At 44.7% G+C, this 22,357-nt stretch overlaps 1 protein-coding gene across 1 annotated transcript in view; it reads right to left on the bottom strand.

The window, feature by feature from the left end:
- Window positions 1-22,357, bottom strand: part of RETREG3 (reticulophagy regulator family member 3) — a 30,216-nt gene that overhangs the window by 4,222 nt on the left and 3,637 nt on the right. Inside the window, exons 2-6 of the mRNA XM_002827508.5 lie at window positions 8,676-8,782; window positions 4,135-4,165; window positions 3,070-3,196; window positions 2,356-2,440; window positions 1,410-1,547 (exon numbers count right to left, since the gene is read on the bottom strand). Coding sequence (XP_002827554.3) covers window positions 1,410-1,547; window positions 2,356-2,440; window positions 3,070-3,196; window positions 4,135-4,165; window positions 8,676-8,782 — 488 coding nt within the window. The remainder of the gene's footprint in view (window positions 1-1,409; window positions 1,548-2,355; window positions 2,441-3,069; window positions 3,197-4,134; window positions 4,166-8,675; window positions 8,783-22,357) is intronic.

The raw sequence follows: 22,357 nt of genomic DNA on the forward strand, positions 1-22,357 counted from the left end.
TGAGCTGCTGAGCCTAAATGCAAGGTGAGTTGATAACACAGGAGAAAATATCTCAGCTTCCAACATCCTCTCCACCAGGCCCTACATATTTCTTTTTTCTTTTTTTTTTTTTGAGATAGAGTTTTGCTCTTGTTGCCTAGGCTGGAGTGCAATGGCGCGATCTCGGCTCACTGCAACCTCTGCCTCTTGGATTCAAGTGATTCTCCTGTCTCAGCCTCCTGAGTAGCTGGGATTACAGGTGCTCACCACCACACCTGGCTAATATTTGTATTTTTAGTAGAGACGGGGTTTCATCATATTGGTCAAGCTGGTCTTGAACTCCTGACCTAAGGTGATCCGCCCACCTCAGCCTCCAAAAGTGCTGGGATTACAAGCGTGAGCCACTGCGCCCGGGCTGGCACACATTTCTATTCTGGTCAGATGATCAAATACCAGGCTTTGTCAACAACTGTCTGGATGGCTAAAGGCAGACCTAACGTCAAGGTGTTAAGTGGACATGATCAGAGAGAGGGCAAAAGGAGATGCACACCTTGTTAAATCAGACTTTTGAGGACTGGTATTATTCAACTGGCTGCCCCAAGGGGACTTGGGCCTTGGTGACCAAGTGCAGGGCTCTTTGAAGGCCAGGACTCCATAAAACACAAAACCTGACAAGACCACACAAGGGAGGGAAAAGTTTGTACTACCATCATTAATGTGTTGCATAGATCTCAGGCTAGTATACTTACAACCTCTGAGGCAGCAGTTTTTAATCACCTTTGGGAGGCAGCTTTTACTAGTGAAAAGAGACCAGGCTTAGGAGTTGAAAGGATCTGCTCTGGGCTCAGCGCGGTGGCTCACATCTGTAATCCCAACACTTTGGAACGCCAAGGCAGGAGGATCGCTTGAGCCCAGGAGTTCAGGATCAGCCCGGGCAACATGAGACCCCATCTCTACAAAAAAATTTAAAAATCAGCCAGATGTGGTGACACATGCCTGTAGTCCCAGCTACTGAAGGGTTTGGCGGGGCTGAGGTAGAAGGATCACTTCAGCCTGGGAGGTCGAGGCTGCAGTGAGCCATGATCATGCCACTGCACTCCAGCCTGGGCAACAGAATGAGACCCTGTCTCAAAAAAAAAAAAAAAAAAAAAGCACAAATACTAGGAATTTATCTTCACTGTCTAGCTTTTATTCGACTTGAGTTTTTATCAGCTAGGTTTAAAACGAGAGCCTAGGATTCCAAATGATAAAAACTGGCAAGCCTACACAGGTTTCCCTAGAACAGAATATCACTTTTACCTACCAATCCTCACCCCCACCAACTACCCCCCACTTCCACTTTTGAGGACCCACCCAGTATGTCAGACCTATGGGCTTCTCCTTTTCGCCCCAAATTGCCTAAGTGGAAAGAATGACACCATGACACTTACATTGTCTCTCTCTCTGCTTGGACATCATGTAGCCACGGACGCTGAAGTCCAGCCGCTGCAGAGCTGGCTTCAGCCGCACATATGCTCGATCCCACAGTCGGTGGTACACAGCAAGGGGCCACATCATGACAGTGACAACTATGAGGAGGCATGGGAAACAGTGACAAAATGGAGAAGGGGCTGCAAAAAACATTCCCAACTGTAGCGCTGCTATTGGTCCTTAGGGCTTGGACACAAAGTGTGGAACATATCTGCCCAAGTCTGACGGTCATCTTCACCAGTCTCCCCTACACATGAAGGAGTTTTTGAGGGCAGGGACTTCTATAGCCACCCACAGAGCCTAGTGCAGGGCTGTGCACAGCACAGTATGCTGCTGACAGGCCAAGGGCAGAACCTGGCAATGGGTGTCACTGAGCCATAAATGGTAACAATGCCTAAAAATTACACAACAAATCATGCGAGGTTTTGATATACAAAAGCCACAGGCATAAGTACTTAGTTCTTCCAGCCCCAAGCAAGCTGAGTACATGCCAACAGGAAGTAACTAAATTTACAAAACTATGCTCTAAGTGGGAAGAAAGTACTCTGGCATAAATAAAACCTAGTAGAGAAATCCCCAAGAGTTATGTTCTGCTGACAATACCCTGGCTCTAAAAATTCTCTCCTTAAACAGGGACAGGCAGTCTTTTATAGTTGGTAATACAAACAATATATGTTAGTGGACCCTCATCAATTTCTGACTTGGTAAGAAATGAACTTTGTATGTGGAGAGCCTGCTAAAGTTAAGAAGGGTATTTTCATGACACTAAACAGGTCATGAAAATATGCAAAGGTCATATCCTAGAGAATTGAAATATAAAAGTCCTCTCCCCAGACCTAGAGTTAGCCACAGTTGGAAAGCTATGAGCAGGGTACACTTCGTAGGGGAGGCATATGTCATACTTACGCATCAAGTAGGACAGCAGAAGCCCAGGGACGTAGCGGCCCAAGACAGCCAAAAAGGTCAGTATCCCACAGCTCAGCAAGCAGAACTGGGGAATCAAGAAAGAGTATTAAGTTTCTGCCACATGGCAGGGGACTGGGGTAGGTGTGGAGGGTTAGGGTAGAGATATGATCGAAAGACTCTGTAAGTCAAGCATGGACGTGTAGCCACTGTTGCATCCAATAGTGATTCTGTTTGGGAAGAAAAGGAGCATGTCCCCTTCTATTCAAACTCCTTTTATATGGCTAACCCCATAGGGCTACACCTTTCATGCCAAGAAATTGGTTTGAATAGGACTTAGCCAAAAATTCTCTCTGAAAGCAATGTTGGTGGTGGTTTTTTAAGTCAACAGAAACACACATACAAAACCCAAAAAACACAACAACCTATCACATATTTAATATGACACAGAATGTACACAAGAAAGCTTTCTTTCCCATCTTGAAGCAAGAAAACGGCCTCATCTAAGTGGCAACCACACCAAATGAGCAGTCACCAAGCTCCTGTTTTAGTCCTAATGGCTGGTCAGAAGGCCTTTCCTATAGCTTCCTTTTGTCTCTATAAACATCATAAGTCTTTACTTTCTTGAATGAAGACACGTAGTAAAGGAGCTGTTTCAGTTTAGCATGAACTGAACTAAGAGGCCAGAGATGAAAGTGAAAAAGGGAAGAATCTTACCTTGCCTGGGTTTTGCTTTTTGAAAAGCAAAACATTCCTTATGAAAATGGTCCCACTAACCCAGACTTCAGCTACATGGTGGCAGAGCTCGGGCACGCTGAGCAACCGAGGGTGCACAAAGCCCCAGCTATGGGAGAGAGAAGGGGGAGCTGTGAAAGGAGGGTGTTGAGGGTCCCCCCATCTTGCTGTGCAGGCAGCCAGTGCTTCTGGTTTTAAATGGGGTTTGGGGAGTGACTAGGCCCAGGTGCTTTGGAGGTGAAGCATGACTTTCTTCTTGGCTCACCAGGTTGAAACCTGAATTTAGGTACAAGGATAACAAACTTGTTCTGACAACTCCACCCTACGAGCAAGCAGCCCAATCCACGTGTGTAAACCTGCCCCCAGCTCCAAGGCCCTTTGTGCTTAGAAACGTTTTCTTCCTTGCACTCAGACCATTGCAATTCCCTGTGACTGCAATCCAGGGATAAAAGTGAGCACAGTCTGACTGACACCACTGCTGCTAAGGGGGAGGAAATGGTGGATGTGCCCCTCAGAAAGAAAATAAATAAAGCAAAACCAAAATAAACCATAGCAGAGAAAACTCCTTGGATCAAACAAATGGAGTGGATGAACTGAGAAATGAAAGCAGGAGCTGTAAGACACAAGAGGAATCTTTGGCTTTGACTTGCTGATGCCAGGAACCAATGTGTTTTCTGACTGGGAACTTTAAATAGCCAGAGGTCACAGAAAACACTAAATGACCTGGTATAAAAGCCAGGAGACGAAGTTAGCTGCCTTTAAGTTTTCTCACTGGGACTGAATAATGCAGCTGATTCCCTGGCATGTCAGGTTATGGGGCACTGTAATGCTTCTTTTTCAGAAACTTCTCTTGTAAAGATCAGAGGACACAGGCCATCTCAACATATTGCTGCCTGAACTTTAGGATGTGTTAAAATGATCATTTGGAACAGCCTAGGTTCCCAGCTTACACTGTGTGTCCAGAACACGGGGTTAACAACACGTAACCAGAATATTACAAGAGAATGAATCAGAGCAACAAAAAGGGATTTAATTAGTGTTCCATACCTCTCATTGTCTAATGCGTCGGGTCTTGGCACTACAATATTAAAACAAACACCAGCATTAGTTGGTAGGGAAAACTAAACATGAAAATGTTAGGCTGTTGGTCTGACAGCTCAAGTTTTAATAGGTTGGGGAAAAGAAAACAGTAATAGCCGATAAAAAAGGAGACACTGTGTTATACTGCCAGTTAGGGAGCTGCAGACAAGGGAATAATCACTTATGCCTACTAATTTTTTGAGGGGAAGGAAGGGAGGTCCAAATGGACTATTTGAGCCCCCTTCTAATGACCTCAGCTGAAAGCCAAGGTGTACAAGAAAAATGGTCCATCTCACCCCTTGAGTGTGTCTGGGATGCCCATACACATCAATCTGTGCCAGGCTACACAAGGTACGTTGTAACAACTCCAACCCTAGAAATCTGCCTGTTCTCTTTTTTTATTTATTTTTTTGAGACAGAGTCTTGCTCTGTCGCCCAGCCTGGAGTGCAGTGGTGCGATCTTGGCTCACTGCAAGCTCCGCCTCCCATTCTTCTGCCTCAGCCTCCTGAGTAGCTGGGACTACAGGCGCCCACCACAATGCCTGGCTAATTTTTTTTTTTTTTTTTTGGAGACAGTGTCTTGCTCTGTAGCCCAGGCTGGAGTGCAGTGGCGTGATCTCAGTTCACTCAGCCTCCTGACTAACTGGGACTACAGGCGCACGCCACCACACCTGGCTAATTTTTGTATTTTTAGTAGAGATGGGGTTTCACCATGTTGGCCAGGCTGCTCTCGAACTCCTCCACCTCCCAAAGTGCTGGGATCACAGGCATGAGCTACCGCACCCAGCCAAAATCTGCCTGTTCTCTTTATTTTTTTGAGACAGAATCTCACTCTGTCACCCAGGCTGGAGTGCAGTGGCACAATCTTGGCTCACTACAACCTCCACCTCTGGTGTTCAAGCAATTCTCCTGCCTCAGCCTCCCAAGTAGCTGGGATTACAGGCACCCACCACCACGCCCGGCTATTTTTGTGTTTTTAGTAGAGACAGGTTTTTGCTATGTTGGCCAGGCTGGTCTTGAACTCCTGACTTCAGGTGATCCACCCGCTACAGCCTCCCAAATGTGCTGGAATTACAGGTGTGAGCCACCACACCCAGCCTGCCTGTTCTCTTTAAAAGAGACCCAGAGCTAGGTGTAGTGATGCTCACTTATAGTTCTGCCTCCTTGAGGGGCTGAGGCAGGAGGATCACTTGAGCCCAGGAGTTCAAGTCCATCCTGGGCAACACAGTGAGACGTCTCTAACCAAAAAAAGAAAAAAATGGGGAGACCCATTATCTACCTGAATGATGTATTAAGTCTTTTGATATTCACCAGCCATTAGCTAGGCAGATGAACTACACGATTCCTTGACGTCTCTATAGAATATGATGGGCATGTATTTAAAACCTGTATACTGGTTTGAATATCTTGCCAACATTTCAAAATTAACATGTCTAAAATCTACATCAGTTTTCCTCTCTCACCCCTTCAAACCAACTTTCCTGTCTGCCTTTGCCTGCTAAGTGTAATGCCATTCTGCCACTCTCTTAGCTTTAACCCCCATCCACTTATGTCTTTTATTATACATATATAATAGTAATTATTTTTTGAGACAGGTGTCGCCCTGTTGTCTTGGCTGGAGTACAGTGGTGTGATCATGGCTCACTGCAGCCTCAACCTCCAGGGCTCAAGGGATCTTCCCACTTCAGCCTCCCAAGTAGCTGGGGACCACGGGTGCACACCACCATACCTGGCTAATTTTTTTATTTATTTTTGTAGAGACAAGGTTTCGCCATGTTGTCCAGGCTGGTCTCAAACTCCTTGGCTCAAGCAATTCTCCTGCCTCGGCCTCCCAAAGTGCTGAGATCACAGGCATGATCCACTGCACCTGGCCCCAACTATTTATGTCTTGATTTTCCTTCTTCACAGCTCTCCAAGCCATCCATCATTTGTATTCACCGAGGCCTCTCTGACTACTTCTCATAAAGACACTGCCACAGTCTCCTAACAGGTCATCCTGTTCCACTTTTCCTCCTTCCATGTGGTCCTAAAAATGCTACTAAATTAATCTTTATTATTGGCTGGGCGTGGTGGCGATATCAGCACTTTGGAAGGCCAAGGCAGGCAGATCACTTGAGGTCAGGAGTTCGAGACCAGCCTGGCCAACATGGCGAAACCCCATTTCTACTAAAAATACCAAAAAAATTAGCTGGGCATAGTGGTGCACGCCTGTCATCCCAGCTACTCAGGAGACTGAGGCAGGAGAATCATCTGAACCTGGGAGGCAGAGCTTGCAGCGAGCCAAGATCGCACCACTGCACTCCAGCCCAAGCAACAAAGCGAGACTCTGTCTCAAAAAAAATTTTTTTTACTTAGCTGGGTGTGGTGGTATGCACCTGTAGTCCCAGCTAATTGGAAGACTGAGGTGGGAGATCACTTAAGCCCAGGGATTTGAGGTTGCAGTGAGCTATGATCACGCCACTGTACTCCAAAACCTGGACAACACAGTGAGACCTAGTTTGTTAAAAAATAAGAATAGGGTTGGGCGCGGTGGCTCATGTCTGTAATCCCAGTACTTTGGGAGGCCGAGGCAGGCGGATCATCTGAGGTCGGGAGTTCAAGACCAGCCTGACCAACATGGAGAAACCCCAACTCTATTAAAAATACAAAATTAGCCGGGCGTGGTGGTGCATGCCTGTAATCCCGGCTACTCAGGAGGCTGAGGCAGGAGAATTGCTTGAACCCAGGAAGTGGAGGTTGTGGTGAGCTGAGATTGTGCCATTGCATTCCAGCCTGGGCAATGAGAGCGAAACTCCGTCTCAAAAATAAAAAATAAATGAACCAAAAATAAAAATAAAAAAGTCGGCTGGGTGTGGTGGCTCACACCTGTAATCCAGCACTTTGGGAGGCTGAGATGAGTGTATCACTTGAGTCCAGGAGTTTGAGACCAGCCTGGGCAACATGGCAAAACCCCGTCTATAGAAAAAATAGAAAAATTAGCTGGACATAGTGGCAAGTTCCTATAGTCCCAGCTGCTCAGGTGGCTAAGGTGGGAGAATTGCTTGAGCCCGGAAGGTTGAGGCTACAGTGAGCCATGATTGCACCACTGCACTCCAGCCTGGGTGACAGACCAAGACTCTGTCTCAAAAAAAAGAATGGGCCAGGCGCGATGCCTCACGCCAGTAATCCCAGCACTTTGGGAGGCCAAGGCGGGTGGATCACCTGAGGTCAGAAGTTCGAGACCAGCCTGGCCAACATGGTGAAACCCTGTCTCTACCAAAAATACAAAAGTTAGCCAGGCATGGTGGCGCGTGCCTGTAATCCCAGCTACCAGCAGGGCTGAGGCAGGAGGATCACTTGAACCTGGGAGGTGGAGGTTGCAGTGAGCCAAGATCATGCCACTGCAGTCCAGCCTGGCCAACAGAGTGAGACTCTGTCTCAGAACAAAAGAAAAGAAACAAACAAAAAACCTAAGCCCAACATACTTTCAGTTTTATTTCCTAACACTCCCTTTAATGAACCTTCATCCTGGCCATATGATCAATTCTCTGATGTCAGGAAATGCTTTGCAACTTCTGGTTCCTCAGACTAATCAAGCCACTGGATTTTCTAGAAAGACTTTTTTCTCGATCTGTTCAAATCTTTTGCTTTGTTCCACTCTCAGGCTAGGGAAAAAATATATGATAAGTATACCAATCACATACTGCACTGTGACATCTGTGGTACTGGTCTATAATTGCCACTTAATTTTTCATTTGTTTATGTATATATTAGCTTTTAAAAACACACCACATGTCATGGTACTTTCTTTCTTTCTTTTCGTTTTTTTGAGACTGAGTTTTGCTCTTGTCACTGAGGCTGGAGTGCAGTGGCACGATCTCGGCTCACTGCAACCTCCGCCTCCCGGGTTCAAGTGATTCTCCTGCCTCAGCCTCCTTCGTAGCTGAGATTACAGGTGTGCGCCACCATGCCCAGCTAATTTTTTGTATTTTTACTAGACGGAGTTTCATCATTTTGGCCAGGCTGGGCTCGAACTCCTGACCTCAGGTGATCACCAGCCTCGGACTCCCAAAGTGCAGGGATTACAGGTGTTAGCCACTGCGCCCGGCCATCATGGTACTTTCTATGAGTCACAATTGCCTCGCCTAGTGTTTTGCAAATGAGCAATTTAAAAGAAATTCCTGAGAGGTAAATTAGTACTGCCTCAATAAAGATGCAGTGTCCAATAACGATAATTATTATTTTTCATTTGAGGACTACTTATTCCTCAGGCCATTATGTTGGCAAAAATAGCTCAGGTGGTGAGTACAGATTTCCTGTGCTTAGTAACAATGGGAAGGGCAGAACCCAGCCCTAAGGAACCATAATTGGGGCACAAGTCCTTCAAGTGCCTCCTAAAGCAAATGATTCAGACTTCGAAAGACAGTCCCCAGCTCCATACACCTCCTCATAAACCCCTAATACTAAAGGTACAAATTATAGGAAAGGCCATCTTCAGTTCAGATTGTTCTAAATGCTACCAAACTCACCTTTTATTTCAGGCCAGATTTTGTTTTTCCATTGATCAATACACACAATGATCATCAAGCCAAATGCAAGTAAAAACACAAGACGAAGGGATGTCAGGGCAAAAAACCTACAGAGGAAGAAAAACAGAAGAAAGATCATTTACCTAGTTATCCTAATTTCACAAAAGGCCACGTGTGTACGATGGGCTCTGTGGTAAACAGACTTGAGGTCTAGCTTTTTTTGTTCTGACACTTAACTAGTTATACACCTTGGGTAAATCATTTAAACCTTCTGGACCTTAACTACTCTACCTATGGGGCAGAGAGAATAATTTGCTGCTGCAAAGGCAGAGGACTAAATCAAATAACCTCTTAAAGCTCCTTCAGCTTTACAGTCTGTACCTCTATTAATTTCATGGAGAAATTCATCCTTGATAACAGGTTGTTATAATGAAAGCAAACATCTTTCTACCAAATTAGACCCTAGTGTAGGGCAACAAACTGACAGAGATGCACTCAAGAGCATTTAATTCAATTACATATCTTTTTACAGATATAGGAACTGAGGCCTGAAAAATATTTGATTAAGGTCACACAGAAAGTTGGCATGAAAGCTATATTTAAAAGCAAGTTCTGGCCAGGCGCAGTGGCTCAAGCCTGTAATCCCAGCACTTTGGGAGGCTGAAACAGGTGGATCACCTGAGGTCGGGAGTTCGAGGCCAGCCTGGCCAACATGGTGAAACTCCGTATCTACTAAAAATACAAAAATTAGCTGGGTGTGGTGGTGTGCGCCTGTAATCCCAGCTACCTGGGAGGCTGAGGCATGCCTGTAATCCCAACTACCTGGGAGGCTGAAGCACGAGAACTGCTAGAACCCAGGAGGCAGAGGTTACAGTGAGCCAAGATCATGCCACTGCACTCCAGCCTGGGCAAGAGAGTGAGACTCTGTCTCAAAATAAATAAATAAATAAAAGCAATTTCTCCAGAATTAACACAAATGCTTCTCAAACTCTTCCAAAAAAACAAAAAAAGGAAACACTTCTTGATTTATTTTGTGAGGCCAGCATTATCCTGATACCAAAGCCAAAGACACAATAAAACTGTAGACCAATATTCCTTATGAATATAGATGTAAAAATCTTCAATAAAACACTAGCAAGTTAAATTCAGCAGCATATTAAAAGTATTATACACCATGACCAAATGAGATTTATCCCAAGACTGCAAGGGCGGTTTAACATACAAAAAAATCAATAAGTGTAAGGCATCACATCAATAAGGTAAAGGAAAAGCTAGTTCTTATTTGAAGGAATCAACCATAAAAAAATTTTGAGGCCAGGCGTGGTGGTTCATGCCTGTAATCCCAGCACTTTGGGAGGCAGAGGCGGGCGGATCATGAGGTCAGGAGATCGAGACCATCCTGGTTAATATGGTGAAACCCCATCTCTACTAAAAATACAAAAAAATTAGCTGGGCGTGGTGGCGGGCACCTGTAGTCCCAGCTGCTCAGGAGGCTGGGACAGGAGAATGGCGTGAACCTGGGAGGCGGAGCTTGCAGTGAGCCAAGATCGCGCCACTGCACTCCAGCCTGGGCGACAGAGCAAGACTCTGTCTCAAAAAAAAAAAAAAATTTTTTTTGAACAATCTGAGAAATCTGACATTGAGAACACATCTAATGATACTAAGGAATTTTTTCTTTTAGATGTTAAGGTAGTTATTATTTTTTTTCAGATCCATTTTGGTTTAATATTAAATGAGGAAATTCAGAAACACAGATTAGTACAGATAGCATAAATGCTACACTCTGGGTCATTTTTTCCCTTTTTTCCCCCTAAGTAACATGTGACGTGAACATGAACTGTAGAGCCCTGGCCAGGTGTGGTGACTCATGTGGGTAATCCCAGTACTTTGGGAGGCTGAGGCAGACAGATTGCTTGAGCTCAGGAGTTCGAGACAAGCCTCGGCAACATGGCAAAACACCATCTCTAAAAACAAATACAAAAAATGAGCTGAGCATGGTGGTGCACTTGCAGTCCCAGTTACCTGGGGGACTGCGACACAAGAATTGCTAGCCTGGGAGGTGGAGGTTGCAGTGAGCGGAGAGCGCGCCACTGCACTCCAGCCTGGGTAAGAGAGTGAGATTCCGGTCTCAAAAAAACAAATATTGGAGCCAATATGAAAATCATGTATAGATTAGAACAGCATACAAATAGCATTTCATAGTATTCCGAAAAGACTAGGCACGGTGGCTGAAGCCTGTAATTCCAACACTTTGGGAGGCCAAGGTGGGCAGATCACCTGAGGTTAGGAGTTTGAAACCAGCCTGAACAACATGGTGAAACCCTGTCTCTACTAAAAGTACAAAAATTAGCCAGGTGTGGTGGCGTGCCTGTAGTCCCAGCTACTCAGGAGGCTGAGGCAGGAGAATCACTTGAACCTCGGAGGTGGAGGTTGCAGTGAGCTGAGATCGCGCCACTGTACTCCAGACTGGGAGACAAAGCAAGACTCCATTCCAAAATAAAGGCCGGGCGCGGTGGCTCACGCCTGTAATCCCAGCACTTTGAGAGGCCGAGGCGGGCAGATCACGGGGTCAGGAGATCGAGACTATCCTGGCTAACTTGTTGAAACCCTATCTCTACTAAAAATACAAAAAATAAAAATATTAGCAGGGCATGGTGGCGGGTGCCTGTAGTCCCAGCTACTCGGGAGGCTGAGGCAGGAGAATGGGAGGCGGAGCTTGCAGTGAGCCAAGATCGCGCCACTGTACTCCAGGCTGGGTGACAGAGTGAGACTGTCTCAAAATACATACATACATACATACATACATTTATCCGGCTGTACATTTGAATATACATACATACATGGGGGACTGGCTGAGGAACTTTACATTTTGCCTGTAGATTTTTTTTACTTTTTTTTGAGACGGAGTTTCACTCTTGTTGCCCAGGCTGGAGTGCAATGGCGCGATCTCAGCTCACTGCAACCTCCACCTTCTGGTTTGAAGCGATTCTCCTGCCTCAGCCTCCCGAGTAGCTGGGACTACAGGCATGCACCACCACACCCAGCTAATTTTTTTTGTATTTTTAGTAGAGACGGGGTTTCACCATGTTGGCCAGGATGGTCTGGATATCTTGACCTCATGATCTGCCCGCCTCAGCCTCCCAAAGTGCTGGGATTACAGGCGTGAGCCACTGTGCCTGGCCTTTTGTACTTTTTTTTTGAGATGGAATTTTTTGAGACACCAAATTGGCTAGGCTGGTCTCGAACTCCCTGACCTCGTGATCCTACCTTGGCCTCCCAAAGTGCTCAGATTACAGGCATGAGCCACCGCACTCTGGCCCCCCTTTTTTTTTTCTTCAGACAGAGTCTTGCTCTTGTGACCCAGGCTGGAGTGCAGTGGCACGATCTCAGTTCACTGCAACCTCTGCCTCCCAGGTTCAAGCAATTCTCCTGCCTCAGCCTCCCAAGTAGCTGGGATTACAAGTGTGAGGCATGACACCTGGCCATAATTTTTAAAAGTAACATTTTAAAATAATACAAAGAATGAGGGATGGACGGGAACAAGAACTCAGAAATCCAGTCACCAATGACAACCCTATTTCTTTCTTTTTTTTTTTGAGACGGAGTCTCTCTCTTGGTTGCCCAGGCTGGAGTGCAATGGCGCGATCTCCGCTCACTGAAACCTCCGCCTCCCAGATTCAAGAGACTGATTCTCCCTGCCTCAGCGCACTGAGGCAGGAGGATTGGTTGGTTAAGTCCAGGAGGTTGAGGCTGCAGTGGACGTGTTTACGCCACTGCACCCCAGGCTGGGTAACAGGGCAAGGCCCTGTCTGAGAAAAAAAAAAAAAATCAGTAAGGAAAAATAGATTGTGAGCCTACAGTAGGTAGAAGGAGTAATAGGCTATCACAGTCCCCAAACTGAATAATTCATGTGTGAATTTCCAGAGTTGACTGTATTTGCAGTTGTTTTTGCCAAGTTGGAAAGTTCTCATGCTCATCACCGTTGCCAAAAAATGTTTCGGCTGGGTGCAATGGCTTACACCTATAATCCCAACACTTTGGGAGGCTGAGGTGGGAGGATGGCTTGAGCCCAGGAGTTCGAGACCAGCCTGGACAATATAGTGAGACCCTGTCTCTATTTAAAAAAAAAAAAAAAAAAAAAATTAGCCGGGCATGGTGATGCAAACCTATAGTCCCAGCTACTTGGGAGGCTTGCTTGAGCCTAAGAGGCTGAGGCCCCAGTGAGCCGTGGTTGTGCCACTGCACTCCAGCCTGGCTGACAAATCTGAGACCCTTTCTCAAAAAAAAAAAAAAAACAGAAATAAAAATGTTTTAGTTTTTTTCTTATTACACTGTTATATCTGCTTGTGAGTTTTTTGGCCCGCATGAATAGACATTGCAGGACTAAACGAATGCAGAGGAATTCTCCCTTTTTTTCCTCTATTCCTTACCCATACCATCTCTAAAGTACTTCATCTTCAATTACATCGTGTCCATCCACATAGTTGCAAAGCTTGTTTTACCGCTTGACTTCTAGGTTACCTCTCTAAAATGACAAGTATGATGTGACCTTATTATATACAAAATACATCAGTCTGATGTTGATACTCCCTTTTATTTAGGAATTTTGTGTTGAGGGCTGGAAGGAAAGGAGAAGCACACACTTATCTATACCATTTTATATTTGATAAACCTGTAAGAGAACATTAATATTAATGACCTGGTTACCTTGGAGGGGTCAACTCTAGTTCTTTGAGATGATCTATTAAGTTTTGCTGTTTGGAAGAATTTTTTTTTTTTTTTTTTTTTTTTGAGATAAGTGTCTGGCTTTGTCACCCAGGCTGAAGTGCAATGGCGCCATCTTGGCTCACTGCAACCTCTGCCTCCTGGGTTCAAGCAATTCTCCTGTCCCAGTCTCCCGAGTAGCTGGGATTACAGGTGCCCTCACCATGCCCAGCTAATTTTTAAATTTTTAAAATAGAGACGAGGTTTCACCATGTTGGCTAGGCTGGTCTCAAACTCCTGACCTCAAGTTATCTGCCTGCCTCGGCCTCCCAAAGTACTGGGATTAGAGGCGTGAGCCGCTGTACCTGGCCAGAGAATCTACTTTTTCTTTTTTTTTTTTCAGACAGAGTCTTAGCTCTGTCGCCAGGCTAGAGTGCAGTGGCGCGATCTTGGCTCACTGCAACCTCTGCCTCCCAGGTTCAAGTAATTCTCCTGCCTCAGCCTCCTGAGTAGCTGGGATTACAGGCATGCACCACCACACCCAGCTAATTTTTGTATTTTTAGTAGAGACGGGGTTTCACCATGTTAGCCAGGATGATCTTGATCTCCTGACCTTGTGATCCACCCACCTCAGCGTCCCAAAGCGCTGGGATTACAGGAATGAGCCACCGCGCCTGGCCAGAATCTATTTTTTCTAAATATATATATATATATATATATATATTTTTTTTTTTTTTTTTTTTTGAGATGGAGTCTCACTCTGTCACCCAGGCTAGAGTGCAGTGGCACAGATCTCCACTCACTTCAACCTCCGCCTCCAGGGTTCAAGCAATACTGCCTCAGCCTCCTGAGTAGCTGGGGTTAAGGTGTGCGCCACTGAGCCCAGCTAATTTTTGTATTTTTAGTAGAGATGGAGTTTCGTCTTGTTGGCCAGGCTGGTCTCGAATTCCCGGTCTCAAGTGATCAGCTCGCCTCAGCCTCCCAAAATGTTGGGATTACAGGCATGAGCCACTGCACCTGGCCAAGAAATGTTATTTTATACCACAAAGAAAAACTCTTCTTCCTCTGAAGTTTGTTTTTTTTTTTTGAGATGGAGTCTTGCTTTGTTGCCCAGGCTGGAATACAGTGGTGCGATCTCGGCTCACTCCAAGCTCCGTCTCTTGGGTTCCAGCCATTCTCCTGCCTCAGCCTCCCGAGCAGCTGGGACTACAGGCACCCGCCACCACGCCCGGCTAATTTTTTGTATTTTTAGTAGAGACGGGGTTTTACCATGTTAGCCAGGATTGTCTCGATCTCCTGACCTCGTGATCCACCCGCCTTGGCCTCCCAAAGTGCTAGGATTACAGACATGAGCCACCGCGCCTGGCCTCTTCCTCTGAAGTTCTTATTGTGGCTTGTTCCAAAAAAAGATAAATCTGGGACTAAAATTGATTTATGGACAAGGATTAATCTTGTTATGGAAGTGCTCACAATTTTAGCCTTCAAGACCCAGAAAATATACCCTTTATGAAACTATTGGCTTATCTTCATCTGCAGGATGAAATCCCATTACCCCCTGTCATAAAAGGGCCTTCATGATCTGGATCCTGCCTCTCTCCCCACACTGATTCCCTCCCTTTGTTTTTTATATTTCAGTTTTATCAAACTACTTGCAATTCCTTAAGTATCTTACTAGATTGGTGTTCTCTCTATCTGAATGTCTTCTCTCTCTTACCACACCTTTCGGCCCCATTTCCTTAACATTTATCTTGCAAATCACAGCTTAGATATTTTCCTGTTTGTTATTATTACCTGTCATGTTACATCGTGAACACAAACACACATGAATTTACTTGAGAGTAAAGTTTGTGTCTTATTTTTTTCTGTAACTGGGCTTCTTACCACAAGGCCTTGGCATGTAACAGGTACTCAAAGGTATGTTGAATTGAGTTGAAGCATAGCTTATAAGAATGGAAGGTAAGGGCTGTAACAAGCTATTTAAATAGTCCAGGTCTTAGAGAAACAGTCTTTTTTTTTAATGTTTACCAGTTTATTATAAGGGATATGTTTTTATTGCCATCATCTCTGGAAAACCAACCTTCTTAGGAGAGCTTAATATCCTTTCCCTACCCTAGTTTCTATTTGTGTTAGTAATCATGCTCTGGGAAGGGGAAATTGCCGACAGTCTGGCAAGCCTCCCTAGAGAGCCCTTTCAAGTACTCTGGGGAAAACAGCGATGCCATGTGCTGCTGCTGGGGAAGGGAAGCAGCAGCACTGGGCAGCAAGAAACCCTAGAGCTCTTCTCCTTGGTCTTGTTAAATGTGCTTGTTTGTTGGGATGATGCACTGGCTTTAGAGAGAAGATCAATGGCCTGAGGCAGCTCTAGAGTCTTATTTCTGTTAAGCTGCTTTTATTCTTTAATCTTACATACAGTCACAGTATCCTTTAGGTGGTAGGGTGGAAAAATTGAAATAGGGTTGTCGGCTGGGCACAGCGGCTCATGCCTATAATCCCAGTACTTTGGGAGCCTTAGGCAGGTGGAGGACCTGAGATCAGGAGTTTGAGACCAGCCTAGCCAACATGGAGAAACCCTATGTCTATTAAAAATACAAAATTAGCCGGGCGTGGTGGTGTATGCCTGTAATCTCAGCTACTCAGGAGGCTGAGGCAGGAGAATCGCTTGAACCCAGGAGGCAGAGGTTGCAGTGAGCTGAGATTGTGCCATTGCATTCCAGCCTGGGTGACAGAGCAAGGCTCCGTCTCAAAAAAAAAAAAAAAAAAAAAAAAAAAAAAAAAAATTATACAACTAACATGAATTCATGTTTATCGAAAAAAAAGTACAGGCATGGTGGCTCACGTCTGTAATCCCAGCACTTTGGGAAGCCAAGGCAGGTGGATCACCTGAGGTCAGGAGTTCGAGACAAGCCTGGCCAACATGGTGAAACCCTGTCTCTACCAAAAATACAAAAAAATTAGCCAGGCATGGTGGCACACGCCTGGGCAACAAGAGCGAAACTCAAAAACAAACAAACAAACAAACCAGGTGGATTACCTGAGGTCAGGAGTTTGAGACCAGCCTGGCCAACATGGCGAAACCCCGTTTCTACTAAAAATACAAAAATTAGCTGGGCATAGTGGCGGGCACCTGTAATCCTAGCTACTCAGCAGGCTGAGGTGGGATGATAGCTTGAGTCCGGGAAACTGAGGTTGCAGCGAGCCGTTATCGTGCCACTGTACCCCAGCCTGGGTGACAGAGCGAGACCCTATCTCAAAAAACAAAAAAGCAAAACAGAAAAAACCACCTAAACACTAACAAATTGGTTTGTGGGGAAAAAAAAGTTTAAAAAAACCCCAGCAAATAAAACCACACACAACAGGCCAGGTGTGGTACCTAAAGCCTGTAATCCCAATACTTCGGGAGGCTGAGGCAGGAGGATCACTTGAGTCAAAGAGTTTGAGACCAGCTTAGGCAACACAGCAAGACCTCATCTCTACTGAAAAGAAAAACATCAGCTAGGTGTGGTGGTGCACGCTTGTACTCCCAGTTACTTGGGAAGCTGAGGTGGGAGGATTGCTAGAGCCAGAAGGTTGAGGTTGCAGTGAGCTCTGATTGTGCCACTGCACCCAGCTTGGGAGACAGAGCAAGACCCCGTCTCAAAAAGAAAAAAAAAAAAGTATCATTTATGACATTTGTAAGAAAATTGGAAATGTGAACACTGACTAGAATCATTAATTTTTTGCATGCGATAATGATGGCAGATGTTTCTTAAAGTCTCTTTTTCAGAAAAATATACTGAAATACCTAGATTAAATGATATGACACGTCAATAATTTGTCTCAAACAATAACGAAGACGTAGAAAAGAATTGGGGTATGGAAGACACAAAATTGACCAGGAATTGAAAAAAATAGTATTATGTACATGGTGGCAGACCATATTATTCTGTCTACTTACACATGTTTTAAGCTTTCCATAATAAAACATTTTTAAAATGATCCATTATCCACATATGTACTCTAAAAAATGTGAAGACAGACTATTCTCTTCATTAAAAAATTCACATATAAAAACACTATGGTTTTAAAACTTTTTCACATAATACATAGACAATTAGCCTGGTGTGGTGATGAACTCCTGCGGTCTCAGCCATGAGGTGGAATGATCACTTGAGCTCAGGAGTTCCAGGGTACAGTGAGCCATGATCACACCACTGCAATCTAGCCTGGGTGACAGAGTGAAACCTTGTCTCAAAAAAAACAATGAATGGGCCAGGCGCAGTGGCTCACACCTGTAATTCCAGCACTTTGGGAGGCTGAAGCAGGTAGATCACTTGACATCAGGAGTTCAAGACCAACCTGGCCAACATAGTGGTGGCCATGGTGAAACCCCATCTCTACCTAAAAATACAAAAATTAGCTAGGCATGGTGGCGGGTGCCTGTAATCCCAGCTACTTGAGAGGCTGAGGCAGGAGAATCGCTTGAACCCGGGAGGCAGAGGTTGCAGTGAGCTGAGATTGTGCCACTGCACTCCAGCCTGGGCAACACAGGAAGACTCCATCTCAAATAAAATAAAATAAACTAAGACAGTGGTTCAAGCCTGTAATCCCAACACTTTGGGAGGCCGAGGCAGGCAGATCACGAGGTCAGGAGATCAAGACCATCCTGGCTAACACGGTGAAACCCTGGCTCTACTAAAAATACAAAAAATTAGCCGGGAGTGGTGGTGGGAGCCTGTAGTCCCAGCTACTCGGGAGGCTGAGGCAGGAGAATGGCGTGAACCTGAGAGGCGGAGCTTGCAGTGAGCCGAGATCGTGCCACTGCACTCCAGCCTGGGCAACAGACAGAGCGAGCGAGACTCTGTCTTAAAAAAAACAAAAAGAAAAGAAAAGAAAAATAAACGAAAAATAAACTAAGAAGTTTCCAATTTTTTTTGAGACGGAGTCTCGCTCTTGTTGCCCAGGCTGGAGTGCATTGGCGCAATCTCGGGTCACCACAACCTCTGCCTCCCGGGTTCAAGCGATTCTCCTGCCTCAGCCTCCCAAGGTAGCTGGGATTACAGGCATGCGCCACCATGCCCGGCTAATTTTGCATTTTTAGTAGAGATGGGGTTTCTCCATGTTGGTCAGGCTGGTCTTGAATTCCCGACCTTAGATGACCTGCCTGCCTTGGCCTCCCAAAGTGCTGAGATTATAGGCATGACCCACTGCGCCCAGCCAAAAGTTTCCAATTTTTGATGTAATAAAGAAAAGCTGAACTATACATCACTGAGCATGTTACTGGGTCAAAGGCATTAACTATTTTAAACAAATAGCTTTATTGGTCGGGCATGGTAGATCACACCTGTAATCCTAGCCTTTGGGAGGCCGAGGCAGGTGGGTCACTTGAGGTCAAGAGTTCAAGACCACCTTGGCCAACATGGTGAAACTCCATCTCTACTAAAAATACAAAAATCAGCCAAGGCATGGTGGTGCACGCCGGTAGTCCCAGCTACTCGGGAGGCTGAGGCAGGAGAACTGCCTGAATCTGGGAGGCAGAGGTTGCAGTGAGCTGAGATCACGCCCCTGCACTCCAGTCTGGGCCACGGAGTAAGACTCCGTTTCAAAAAAAAAAAAAAAAAAAAAGGTAAGAAAATAGCTTAATTGAGATAACGGTTTGTATATGATAAAATTCCCTTTCAATTCATCTGCCAGCAGCAGAGATGAAAAAAAAAATCACAATGCTGTACGACTAATAGCCTTATGTAATTTTAGAACATTTCCATCACTCCAAAAGAAACCCATACCCGTTAGTATTCCTTCTCCATTTCCCCCAGCCCTGGAAAAGCTTCTTAAGTGGCTTAAAATATGTTACCAAACTACTTGCTAGAAAGGCTGTCCAATTTATGTTCCTATCAGCCATATGCCCATTTTTCCATATTTTCCCCAGAATTAATTATGATCATTAAAAATACTTAAGGCCAGGTGTGGCGGCTCACACCTGTAATCCCAGCACTTTGGGAGGCCAAGGTGGGTGGACTGCTGGAGCCCAGGAGTTCAAGACCAGCCTGGGCAACATGGTGAAACCCTGTCTCTACGAAAAATACAAAACAATTAGCCAGGTGTGGTGACACACACCTGTAGTCCCCACTACCTGAGAGGCTGAGGTGGGAGGATGGCTTGAGCTCAGGAGGTTGAGGTTGCAGTGAGCCATGATCACACCACTGCTCTCGAGCCTGGGCGAGAGTGAGATCCTGTCCCCCGCCAAAAAAAAACTTAAGATAGAAATTAGTAAATAATTGCCATTTACATATATTTGAATTCTTTTCTTATTTGTGACAGTGAAATTTTATATATCCATTGATTTTGTTTCCCCTTTTGTGAACTGTCCCTCCACTCTGTCAGGGACTAAAATCCAATTAAATGATCAGTCTAAATAAAATATCCCTGGAATAGCAATTGGTGTCCAGAAACATCGTGAGAAATTCCAGAACCAAACATAAACTTTTGTGATTAACTATACCATGAAGCCTCACTATTAGTACCAGTAAATTAAAGTTTGCTATAATCATAAATAATGACCACATGTCTATTTTCAAAGATACGATTTCTAGGTTCCTTTGTTATTACAGATTAAGATTGTCTCAAGGGCACTTCAAAACAAAGCATCCCATTATACAGGGACAGAAAGCCTGTTACTGTACAGCACTTGTGACCGCCTGGTTAATGAGCCCAAGTCACCAGTAAATTCAAAGGAAAAATTAACCCAACCTATATCACGCAGTGACAGTTGTTGCTTGCAAAAAAACCAGAAATGAAATCAGCTAGCTGCTAACACTGGAGAGAAAGCATTCAACCTTACAATTAGGGCAGATAAAAACTAAAGGTAAAGAGAGGCGAAGTAAACCAAGGCATCCTTGGGAGTCTTCTCGGCTCACAAAGACAAGAACCCTGCAAAGACTATCATCAGGAACATTCGCTCAACAGATTTCATTAGAAATCTGATGTGTAGCCAGGCACGGTGGCTCACGCCTGTAATCCCAGCACTTTGGGAGGCCGAGGTGGGCGGATCCTGAGGTCAGGAGATTGAGACGATCCTGGCTAAAACGGTGAAACCCTGTCTCTACTAAAAATACAAAAAATTAGGTGGGCATGGTGGCAGGCGCCTGCAGTCCCAGCTACTGGGGAGGCTGAGACAGGAGAACGGCGTGAACCTGGGAGGCGGAGCTTGCAGTGAGCTGAGATCGCGCCACTGCACTCCAGCCTGGGCGACAGAGGGAGACTCCATCTCAAAAAAAAAAAAAAGAAAAAAAAGAAAAGAAATCTGATGTGTAGATTTTTTTTTACAGAACAAATATCTCTACTTAAATGGGCTCCCATCTTCCATTTCTTGTTTCTATTATTTTTTACTCAAATCCTAACCTTCTAACTCAGAATTGCTGTATATCCTTAATCACTTTTTTGGGTCATTTTTATTTTTTTTTTGAGGGGGGGGAGAAGGATACAATTTTTACATTTCATTTGTGAAATAACAAATTCTATAATAACCTCCTAGAAATATATTATGGTTAACTGAGACTAGTGACTGCAAAAAGCAGATCCCAACAGAGATCTCTACTTGGGACTCAGCTTGTGGACTGCTCTAAAACAATATTCCTAATTCAAAGACTATGTAGATTCACAGATTGTTAAAAACCACAAAGCAGTCAAGGTGCAGTGGGTCATGCCTGTAATCCTAGCACTTTAGGAGACCAAGCAGGGAGGGCTGTTAGAGATGAGGAGTTTTGAGACCAGTCTGGGCAACATATTGAGATTCTGTCTCTACAAAAGTTTTTCAAATAGGCTGGGCCCAGTGGCATGTGACTCTAGTCCCAGCTACTTGGAAGACTGAGGCAGGAGGACTGCTGGAGCCCAGGAGGTAGAGGCTGCAGTGAGCTATGACTGTGCCACTGCACTCCAGCCTGGTCAACAGAGGGAGACCCTGTCCTCCCCACCAACCCCCGATTCCCCAGCAAAAAAAAAAAAAAAACAACAAAAAACTGAAAGAGCTCAGCAGTTATGTAGGCCTCCTTGAACTATCTCTTCACGTTAGGCAGGAGAGGGAGCTTGGAGTTCACACATTTCCAGGGTTCATTTACCCTCCCCTCTGATCTCAGAGTACAAGTCAAACCAAAAAGTTACCCAAACCTGTTCTTTTCTGATCCTGTCAGGATACACGCTTGTTGACTCTCATATTCTTCCCCCAAATCACTCATTCACAGATGAGGTTGAGGCCAATGAAAACACAAGCTATTGGAAGGAACGGCCTGACATTTCTATTATTATCCTAGAGACAATAACAGATCAGTGACCAGAAGTAATCTAGGCTGGAAGACCTCTGATAAGGCCACCATAAATTCTCTGGTACCTGAAAAAAAAAAAAAGTGTGAAAACCTTGGAATACTATGCTGACAAGGTATCTACATCTATCTCCGTCTTTTTTTTTTTTTTTTTTTAAGATGTAAGAGGGCATATTCACAGGTACAGCAAAATATGACTGAGGATACAAAACACTGAAAATTAAGAGCTACCTACCTGAATTCTGATGGTTTTTTTTTGTACTCCTATCTAATCTTCCAATACCTCAAAATGCATAAAAATCTCAGTTAATGATACGCCATTTTTGTCCCATTATTCAATACAAATAATAAAAGAGAAACTAAATATTTCAGATTTGATTTTTCTGACTTGAGCTAATGATCCTCCTCCCTTTCTCAAACATTTAAAATGTTTGTTAACTGAACAGTCACTCTTCCACATTTCTAAGTGAAATGTCAACACTCATACTCAATATGACACTACTAGAATGTGAAGCCCAAATTTCATTTTAAATCTCTAATTACCTACCAAGGAAGCTCATTTCCCCAAACAATTCTGTGAACTCCAATGCCAGACTATCCAAGTTTCTGGGGACTTAACAGTATCTGTGCCTTTCACAGGTAGGAGTCCTCTCCGGAAATGGCATACCCAACTGTTCTTTTAGT

The sequence above is a fragment of the Pongo abelii genome, chromosome 19 (assembly GCF_028885655.2).
Source record: "Pongo abelii isolate AG06213 chromosome 19, NHGRI_mPonAbe1-v2.0_pri, whole genome shotgun sequence".
Classification (NCBI taxonomy): Eukaryota; Metazoa; Chordata; class Mammalia; order Primates; family Hominidae; genus Pongo; species Pongo abelii.